This window comes from Athene noctua, chromosome 16 (genome assembly GCF_965140245.1).
Source record: "Athene noctua chromosome 16, bAthNoc1.hap1.1, whole genome shotgun sequence".
NCBI lineage: Eukaryota > Metazoa > Chordata > Aves > Strigiformes > Strigidae > Athene > Athene noctua.
This window is the reverse complement of record NC_134052.1, coordinates 16,453,093-16,463,473: the sequence shown is the minus strand read 5'-3', so window position 1 is coordinate 16,463,473 and position 10,381 is coordinate 16,453,093. Positions and strand designations below refer to the sequence as shown.

General features: G+C 69.2%; 1 protein-coding gene across 1 annotated transcript; it reads right to left on the bottom strand.

Annotated features, from left to right (window-relative positions):
- Positions 1-1,949: 1,949 nt before the first annotated feature.
- On the bottom strand, positions 1,950-9,425 carry XKR7 (XK related 7). Its single transcript, XM_074920245.1, has 3 exons — positions 8,998-9,425; positions 3,221-3,420; positions 1,950-3,142 (listed from the first exon to the last, which is right to left on the bottom strand). The coding sequence occupies exons 1-3, from the start codon at positions 9,423-9,425 to the stop codon at positions 2,190-2,192; spliced, it is 1,581 nt and encodes a 526-aa protein (XP_074776346.1). The 3' UTR covers positions 1,950-2,189.
- Positions 9,426-10,381: the final 956 nt, after the last annotated feature.

Sequence of the window (10,381 nt, the reverse complement as noted above, 5' to 3'; positions counted from 1 at the left end):
GGGGGTGCCCCCGAGCCCCACGCGTGGCCGGGCTCCCCACGCCACGGGGGCGGGGGCTCGCTGCTGCCCAGGGCTGAGGGTACCGTGGCTTGAGTGCATAGAAAAATGTCCCTCTGCCCCGCCGGCGGGCCCCGGGGCCCCACGCGAAGCCGGGGGGGGGAGTCAGACATGGGGGGGCCGCAGATCGCCCCGACCAGCCGCTCCTCTCAGCTCTTGGGGGAGGTCGGGGACAGGGTTCGGGGCAGGGGGGAGCCCGGAGGAGCCGCCCTGTGTTGGCACCCCCGTCCCCCCCCCCATCCCCGGTGACTTCCCGGCTCCGTGAGCGGGACCCGGGAGGGGCCGGCGCCGCTGACTCCCGCCGCTCCCCCCGGCCTTCCCTGAGGAAAAGAGACCCCCCCCGCGCCCCGCGCTGCCCCAGCACCGTGAGCACCCACCGCCGGCCTCTGCCCGTTACCGGCGGGGCAGGAGCGGGGCGGGGGCCCGGCCCGCTGCCCAGCTCTGCGCCCTCCTCCGAAAAGGTTTCCGAGGCTTCCAGTTAGCACCAGTTAGCACCAGTGACCCCAGCGCCCAGCCCGCTGCCAGCCCGGCCTTCCAGCCACAGCGAAATGGGAACCAAAAGCAACGTGATGGCGTCGACACCGTGCCCCCGCCCGCGCCACCGCGCCGAGCACCCACCCCGGTCCCTCGGGGACCCCGCGGGGGGGGCAGCCGGGGCAGGCTCCCACGGCAGGTCCCCCGGTGCCGTGACACGGTGCCTGGTGGCACGGCGGGGCCGGTGGGGCTGCCCACGCCCCCCAGCCCTGGGCACCGGGGGCCGGGACCGCGCGGGGCGGTTTGGGGGGGCACAGGGAAGACACAGGAGCCGGGGGAGGGATGAGGGGTGAGGGGCCATGGGGTCCCCAGCCCTGCAAACCCCTGCCAGCCCCCTGCACACGCACACACACACACACACACACCCCGGGGACACGCCGGGCCCCGGGGAGGGGGGGGCACAGGGTACATTCAGCACAGCCCTTTTGGGGGGGCACCCCAACAGATCCGGGCAGGAGCAGGGACACATTCAAACCTGGAGCCGGGGGCAGCCCCGCTCCTTCGGGCAGGCGGGGGCAGGCAGGGGGGAGGAAGAATCCAGCTCAGGTTTATACCGGGGAGCTGGAGGGGGGCTGATGTCAATGGGGGGGGGGGGGGGGGGGGAATGGAAACGCCCCCCCTTGGCAGGAAGCGATGCCAGACCCGGGAGGGGAGAAGGGCCGGGGGTGAGTCCCATTTTGGGGGGCCCTGGGAATGCCGGTGGCCCCACACAACCCTCTCAGTGGTGCCAGCCAGGCCCTGCCCACCCCCCCACCCCCCCCTTCCCCCCCCCCGGCCACAGTGGAGGTAGAAAATGTCACACAAAATGTCACCATTCAGGTGAAAACAAACCCGATGAGATGAAGCGGTTCCGGTGGGGACGGGGGGGGTGATGAGGTGCCGCTGTCCTGGCCACAGCCAGGGGGCTCAGCTCAGAGCTGGGGGGGGCAGAGCCCGCCCACGAGGGACCCCCCCCAGGCCAGGGTCTGTGCCCCACAGGGCAGTGGGACCCCATGGGATTGGGGACATGACCCGGCCCTGAGCCGGGGGGGACAGAGGATGGAGATGAAGGGGCTCCCCCGGGGCCGGTGCTGCAGAGGGTGGGGGGAAGCGGGACACGTGGGGGGTGGCTGGACCCCGGCTGTCCCCTGCTCCAGGGGGTGACACGCCCCACGGACACCCCGGTGCAGCTGCGCTCCGGCCCCACGGCCGTGCTGTGTCACAGGCACCCTTGTCTCCTGGTGCTGCCCACACCGTGCCCCAAATCCTCGCAGCTGCCACCCCCCCAGCCGGGGGTGCCCCCCCCGTCCCCATCCCGCACCACTGACACGGTCGAGGGCTGTGGGGCCGCAGCACCCACCGCCTCGGGCTCAGGCACCGGTGAGGTATTTTGGCAAGGACAAGCCCCGGGGAGGGAGCCGGGGTGGCCACCGTGGAGTGGGACAGGGGTCTCGGCTGCGGGAGGGCGGCCCGGGGGGGGGATAGCACCAAGAGACCTCCCCGGCCCCCCGCCCGCGGGGCGGCAGTGCCGGCAAACCCAATGGAAAGGCAAATGGCTGCGAAGACGCGGGGCAGCCGGGATGGCACCGGGAGGGTCCCGCGTGTCCCCCCACCTCGCCCTACACGGTGGTCTCGTACTCCAGCACCTCCTGGGGGGCACCGGGGGTGCGGTACTGCAGGCGCGGGGTGGTGGGCGACGCGTATTCCAGCGCCAGGATGGTTTTCCGCAGGCGCCGGTCGATGAAGTGGGCGTCCCAGGCCGGGTACTTCTTCCTGGGCAGGTCAATGCGGATGACGGGCCCCTCTGTCCGCGGGGCGCGGGCGGCCGGTGCCGGCGGGGCACAGGGTCTCACCTGGAAGACGGGCACGCAGCTGTCCCGCTCCCCCGGCGCCCCGTCCCGCTCCCCCCCTGTAGTCCGCGGGAGCGAGCGGGGGGGGCTGGTGACGGCGTCCGCGGGGGATCCCGGCACCGGGGCCGGTCGCTGCCGGAAAATGCATCCGCCGGCGCGGGGGGTGAACATGGGGCCGTTGGGGTGCAAGAGGCAGTAGTAGATGAACATGAAGAAGATGCCGAGGGCGAAGCTGGAGCTGACCACGCAGACGAGGATTAAGGCGTCGAAGTCGGACGTGGTCTTGCGGTCGTAGTAGAGGAACCAGAGGATGGTGAGGGCGGCGTTCTCCGACAGCGTGATGATGTAGTAGATGCACATGCGGTAGCGGCTCCGTCCCTCCTTGACGTTGAACCAGCAGAAGATGTAGATGATGCCCACCACCATGTTATAGATGATCTCCTCCCACTTGGACATGCAGAAGTCCGTCTCGCCCTGGATGATCCAGAAGGTCATGATGCACCAGTGGGTGACGATGAAGATGCCGAAGTAGAGCTGGAACACGGAGGCGAAGAGGGCAAAGGCGATGGCGCGGGCGGCGATGGTGAAGAGGTGCCACAGGATCTGCACCACGGCCCCTTTGTAGGACATGGGCATCTTGTCCTCCCGCGAGTCCCGCAGCACCTTCTGGTAGGAGGCGATCATCCACGCCAGCGAGACCAGCGAGGCCGAGGCCGAGAGCCCTGCAGGGAAGGGCGGTGAGAGCCTGCGGCGGCCCGGGGACCCCCCCGCAGCCACCCCCGGCCCCTGCGGCCCCTTACCCTGCAGCGGCTCGACGCTGTTCTGCTGCACCATGATGCTGAGCTGCAGCACGAGCTGGGGCGCGCTCTTCAGGAAGGTCTCCAGCAGCCGCAGCATGCTGATGTCCGCGCTCTCGAACATCATCCGCCAGTAGAAGTGGCGGCGGCGGTGCTCGGCCTGCCAGCGGCTCTGCAGCCCCAGGTACAGCGTGCGGAGGTACCTGTGTGAGGGGGGGGCGGGAGGGTGAGAGGGACCCCCACCGCCACCTGGCACCCGAGCTCCCCTCCGCCCCCTGCCCATGGCAGCCGTGCCCCCCTTGGCACTGCCAGCCCGCTCCAGTGAGCACGTGTCCCCCTGATTTGAAGCCACAGAAAGCCCCCAAATGCCGGGGGGGTGGGGGGCTGCAGGGCAGCGGCGGTGCTGAGCACCTCGTGGCCCACCCCGGGGCCCAGAGACGCTGGGAAGGGACACTTTGTGCAAAGCCTGTGGCCCCGGAGCTCACCCAGCCACCAGCCCGCTGCCCACCCAGTGCTGCCCCTGCGCCCTCCCTCCCTGAGCTGAGGATCCCACCCGCAGCCCCGCTCTCCGGCCACCCACGGTTTTGGGGTGCCCTGACCCCAGCCCAGCATGCCCGGCTGCTTCTCAAAGGGGATATTTTTGTCCCAGCTGGCACAGAGCCCCCCCTGCCCCCCCTGCCCCGGCCTGGGCACCAGCTGGTCGTGCCGTGCTGCCCGCGGGAAGCTCCCGGGCGCTTGTGCCGGCGCTGCCTCGGCTCTTGGCAAGGCTGCAGGGCATGGGCACATGCCGGCCCCGGCCATCTGGTCGTGGGCCGGGGGTCAGCGGAGGTGTGCATGGCACCGCCGCACGCACCAGCTGAGTCAACACCACCAGGGACCCCCCCCCGCGGCACGGGGCCAGATCCCGGCACCGCAGGAGGGGACGCGGGGCCGGAGGGGCAGAGGGCATCCCCGGGCAGCACTGCCCGCACCACGGCCCGGTGGCTCCGCTGCCCTGGGGGGAGCCGGACGAGGAGAGAAGGAGAAAGGTGAAGCGGGAGGATGTCGGCCCGTAAAGCTTCCCCCCAGCCGAGTGAAACCCTCACGCGGAGCGACGGCCTCTCCGTCAGCTCCAGAAAGCGGCTCCAGCCGACTCCATTAGCCCGGAGTGCGGCAGAAGCCCTGACCCCAGCACTTTCAGCTCATCTGTCAGTGGCAGGAGGCAGGAGCCAGCCCCGCTCTGGCTGCAGGGACAGTCGGGTCCTCCCCATCCCTGGGCTGTGCAGCCCCGAGACCACCGTGGGCCACCGAGGGCCCCGTGCCACCCTACTGCCACCTGCCCCCCCCGGGCAGCCCCACTGGCTCCCTCAGCCACGCTGCTCCCACGGGACTCTGTGGTTGTCCCCAGTGAGGTCACTGATGCCCGTCACCGCCTGCCCCATCCCCTCCTGCCTGCCCTGCTGGGAGCCCCAAAAAGCCCCCCCCCGGGAGCTGGCCACCGGGCAAGACATCGCTGTCAGCAAATGACACGATTTTAGTAGTTCCGCCCCAGTTTCGGCAGGTGCCGATGGCTGGTGGGGCCAACCCAGCTCCTGGCCCTCACCGGCTCCTTCACGCCGGTGTCAAAATGACATTTTAAGGTCCACCTCGGGGGGAGCAGCTAATTTTAGCCTTTGCTGAGGCCTGTCCCTCGCAGCGTGGGGGGAGAGGCTGCAGCCCGATGCCACCCGCTCGCGGGCGGCCAGGTCAGCGTGGCCCTGCTGTGGCCGCCACCCCCCAGCCCCTCGCCTCTCCAGACGCCCCCCCCGGCCCCGCAGAAGGGCTCAAGGACGTCCCCCCTCACTGGCAGGGTGCAAAACGGGGGACAGTGGGCACCCACACAGGGGGGAAAGTGACCCGAGAAGCAGAGCCTGGGATGCCACGGGGCATCGTGGCTGTTCCCAGGGCATTCCTGAGTGAGCCAGGCCCAGATACTGGCCACCTCATCATCTCCCTGTAATCAGCCTCGCTAATTGGGCTCATCAGCGCCATGATCCCGCCCGCAGCCCCTCCACGCGCAGACCCCAGCGCCGCGTCGTCCCCGCGGCACAACCGGCAGCTGCCGCGCACCGTCCCCGGCTCCTCGGCTGCTCAACGAGTGACCCGCGGCCTCCCCGGCTTTCGGCAGGGGCACAATTACGCTCTGTCTTCATGTCAGCTCCATAGATCTCATTAAAACAAGATTTCATCTCCCATCAGCTTGCCAGAATGAAATGTTGATTCTTATTTGTTATGCATTTGATCATCCCGTGGTGTTTCAGCCCAGAGAACCAGCCCCGCGCTGACGGTGCACGGCGGGTGTTTACCAACCCAGCGCCGCGGCAGCTGCATGGGAAATACAGAATCAATCACTTGAAAAAAAATCATTTAATTTTCAAAAAACTGATGATGAGGCAGAAACCGACCGCGAGAGCTCTCAGGGCTAATTGCTCCCTCCTTTGTATTACAAGGAGTAACCCAGCGAAGCCCCCGCAGCGGGCAGGGGTGGGCTCGGGCGGGCGCTGGCTGTGCCAGAGCCCCGCCACGGCCGGGTTTGCCACCAGCGTCACCGTTTGCCCCCAACTCTCAGCTACCGACCCTGGTTTTCAAGTGTTGGAAAGAAAGAAGCGTGAGGAGAAAAGCCTGGCCCTGGTTGCACCCAAACTCATTAACTGTCATCCTCAGATGCAAAAGGACAAGGGACCCCCCGGTCTAAGAGCGAGCGGCACGGGGTGTGCTTTCCCTAGAAGGTAATTTGGGATACCGTCCCCCAATCCTTTCTTTAAGAAAGGAGAAAATTGCTTCCCTGTTGCAGCCATTTTAAACCTTTACACATCCCACCAAGTCAGGTCATCGGGGAGAGCTGCACGTGCGCCCGGCTGGCCCGTCTCTGTGCTGACGAAAGCCCCCGTGTCCCACCCTCCCCACAGCCCAACCTGCCCGGGGTCCCCAGGGTGGGTGGGAGCCGCCGAGGCCACTCGTACTCAGGGAAAGGCTCGATCCAGCCTTAAAAAGCCCCTTGTCCTGCTCAGGGGCAGGGCCCATCAGCCAGTGACTGACCCCAGCGCTGGGTCCTCAGCGGGACAAGCTGAGACCCCAAAGCCGGGTGCTCCCAGGGCAGAGCAAAGCCCCAGGGAGTGGAGGGGCTGGGGAAGGGGGAAACTTGGGCGTCCCAGCTCTGCCCCCCATTGGGACCCCATTCAGGGAGCTGCCAAGGGCGTCCCTGCCCCACGGGGCTGCCACCAGACTGGCATCAGGACAGAGGGGTGGCACCGGGTCCCCAAGCCAGCAGAGGATGAGGGGACATGGGCTGACGGGGGGAGGAGGTGTGGGTGAAGGGGACACCCCGGGTCGGACCCCAGTGACCCCCAGGCAGCCAAAGCAGGCGTGACCTTGGCCTAGGGCAGACACAGGGGCACAGGCAGGGCTGTCCCCAGTGCAAGGGGACCCGCAGAGACACCCTGGCCTGCCGCCAGCCCGCAGAGGTGGCAGGGCCCCCCCGGCACGCTGCCGGCGTGAGAAAGCTGGTGACTTTTAGCTAGCAGAGCAGGTGACAATCCCAGAGCTGCAAAACCATCCAAGCAGCAGCCCTGAGCGCGGCAGCGGCGGCGTGGGGACGGCTGGGGACGGGCCTGAGCCGCTGCTGCTCACACGAGCACGTGGTCACGCAACCGGCACCGTCTCCGGAGCGAGAGGGATCCGTGGCGGAGGATCTGCACGTGCGTCCTGAGTGCCCTGATGACAACGAACTTCAGCAGCTTCTCGTGGCGGCTTTAATTTGGGAGAATCTCAGAGTTAACGCTCTGAGCTGCCTTCGCAGCTGGGAGGCAGCTGCGTTTTGGCGATCCGGGGGTCGGTGTCCCAGCTGGGCTCGGGGCTGCGCAGCGAGGGGTTGGGTAGGGGTGAGACCCGCGGGGCAGGGAGGAGGCAGGTAAATCGGGGAAGGCAAAGGCCACAGTGCCCTGGCTGGAGAACAGCCTTCCCTTCCCATGCAGCGTTTACTCGACCCTTCTTTAACTGCCACATCCACCTGCACCGGATCCAGCCTCACTAATGGGTTTAGCAAACTGCATTTAACTGGTCAGCCGAGCTAATCCCAAATCCCGCGATTAGAAAGAGCCTCAGCTGTAGCTTGAGACCGACATGTCCTGGAGGGTCAGTGCTGAGAGTTATCGCTTTAATTGGCTTCAGAGCCTCCGTGGTGCAGCAGATCAGGAGAGCGTGGCTGACACCAGCCGGGGGCAAAGCCCCCGCCCGCAGCCCGGCCCAGCTCAGGCCGGGATCAGGTAATTGCTCGCAGGGTGCCAGGGCCAAGGCCGGCTGCAGGCAGGCTCAGCAGGGAGCTCCCATCCTCTCCCTCGCCAGCTCCTCCGGATTTGCACCCATCCTGCTGCCAGAGCACCCCGAGAGCTGCCACGGGGCTGGGTGGGATGGGGAGGGGCAGGCGGTGGCTGTGTGGGGAGGGAGGGAGCCGCTGCGCTGTGGAAGGAAGTCAGACATCCCAGGGGCATCCCAGGAAAGGCAAAGAGGGAGTGGAGGAGCCTCTGGCCTACAGTAGCTGAGGAGGGGAAACAGCGCAGAAACCCGAGCCGGGAGCGCTGCCTGCTCCATGCATTGTTCCCGGAATTTGCCATTGTCTCACTCCCCTCCCGGCACCAGCCTTCCCGGGAAGCAGCTCGGTGCCAGGGCCAGGCTCTTCCCCAGCGCCCCGAGGATGGAGCTCAGCGGAGCTGGAGGGAGCAGGGCCGGCTCCAGGGCAAAAGGTGCCAACAAACCAACAAACCAAAAAACCAACAAACCAACAAACCGCCAGCTTGGGCTCCTGGAGGGTCTGCAGAACTGCGGGCAGAGGGCTGGGAGCTGCCACACGCCCGGGGCAGGCAGCGGAGCCTGGGCAGGCTGGGGGTGAGCAGCGGGACCCCCTCGACTACAGAGAGCTCCGAGCAGGAGCAGGGGGACCCGAGCCCCAGGTTTTGGGCCTGGCAGAAGCACTTCACACGCCCAGGATGAAGGTGCCGTGGCCGGGCAGGGCTCCAGGCAGGCCCAGCACCGCCGGCCATGGGGACAGCAGGGCTGTGCCACCCAGCTGGGCTGTGGGGTGCTCCTGCCCGCACCCACAGCTCCTGCCTGCACCCACAGCTCCTGCCTGCACCCACTCGCACCCACAGCTGGGCCCTGCTGGGGGCTGCCCCCGCCCTGCCCACCCTGCTGTGGCTGCAGAGGGGTTCATCCCCATGTCCCCTTCATTGGCCTCGTGGGCCCCCGCTGCACCCTGTCACCCCACCCCTGTACCCCCACACGCTGTGTCCTCCCTGCTGCACCCTGTTACCCCGACCCAGGTCCCTGCTGCACCCAGGGGCTGCCCCCAGCCCCACCATGGCTCCAGGACCCCCTGTACCCCCACACCCCCTGTACCTCCAGACCTGCCCCAGCTGCAGGAGGTGGATCAGGCCCTGCAGCAGCCCCATCCTGACCCCCTGTGCCCCCATCCCGCGGTCCCCCTGTACCTCCAGACCTGCCCCAGCTGCAGGAGGTGGATCAGGCCCTGCAGCAGCCCCATCCTGACCCCCTGTGCCCCCATCCCGCAGTCCCCCCGTACCTCCAGACCTGCCCCAGCTGCAGGAGGTGGATCAGGCCCTGCAGCAGCCCCATCCTGACCCCCTGTGCCCCCATCCCGCGGTCCCCCCGTACCTCCAGACCTGCCCCAGCTGCAGGAGGTGGATCAGGCCCTGCAGCAGCCCCATCCTGACCCCCTGTGCCCCCATCCCGCGGTCCCCCCGTACCTCCAGACCTGCCCCAGCTGCAGGAGGTGGATCAGGCCCTGCAGCAGCCAGACGCAGAGGCGGCAGCAGCCGCGGGGGCCGCGGGCTCTGTCCTTGGTGCTGCCGGCGCTGTCCTTGGTGCTGGCGGCGAAGTCGTACACGAACCACCTGAAGCTGAGCAGCTGCACCACGAGCGAGGGCCCGAGCACGAAGAGCAGCGTCAGCCCGAACCACCACGGCTGCCCCCGCACGTAGTAGTGGGCCGCCAGCCACAGGTCCGAGGCGCCGTCCGCGAAGCAGACCAGGAGGGCGCAGAGCACCCAGCAACCGTCCCGCAGCCGGTACCGCCGCGCCGGGGGGGCCGCGCCGCCCCCCCGCCTCCCGCCGCCGCCCTCCGGGCTTTCCAGCCGGACGGCCGGGCCGCCGCCGCCGTCCGACTTCGCGGCCATGTTGTCGGGGGAGAGGAGGAGAAAGGAGGGAGCGGGAGAGACTTCCGGAGGGAGGACGGCGGCGGCGGAGCCCGCCCCGGCAGCGCCCGCCCCCGCCGGCCTCGCCCCGCGGCCGCCCGGCCCCGACGAGACGACACCCCCCCCGCCCCAGTCCCCCCCCCGGGAAACGGCAGCCGCCCCCCAGCCGCCGCCGCGGGGTCCCCCGGTGCCGGGGGGGCGCCGCCCCGCGCCGGGAAGAGCAACCGGCCCCTCCCTGGTTGGCCCCGACCCGCCCCCCTGTCCCGGCCCCGTCCCCTCCGAGCCACCGCCCGGTCCCGGCGGGTCCCCCCCAGGGCAGCGGCCGCGCTGTCCGACCGCCCCCCCCGCCCCCAGCTCGCCAAGGACCGGAGCTCCCTGCGCCGGGGCCCCCCCCGGCCCGAGGCTCAACCCTGCCCGTGGGTCCAGCCCCGGAGCGGCCGGGCCGGTGCGAGCCCCCCCGGGGCCGGGCGGGTGGAGGTGCTGTGGGTGCCTTCCCCCTGCCCAGGGCTGGGGCAGGGCCACCGGCCACCAGGCTCCTGCCCGGGTCACCTGAGGGTTGGACCTAAGCTGGGCTGGACCTAAGCCCTGCTTTGGAGGGGGAGTCCCAGACTTGAGCAGTCCCGCAGGAGCCGCACAAGCAGGTGAAGTGCCGGGGTCTCCGGGCGGACCTGGGGCACCGGGCTGCGGGAAGCGGATGTTCCCAGGCCCTGCCCCACCATCTCTCCGCCGTTCGTTCCCCATCGCAGTGGGCTGCGACCCCCGTGGGACCCCCGACGCGGAGGAGCAGCACCAGCGCCGGCATCCCCAGCACCGCGGGGGGGAAAGGCTCTTCGCTCCCTCGCAGCGTGTCTCCGGGGGGGGGGATCCGGCCTCGAGAGGGCCCCCAGCCCAGAGGGACGGACTCTGCCTCGCTGCGTTCCCACCGCCGAGGCTCAGCC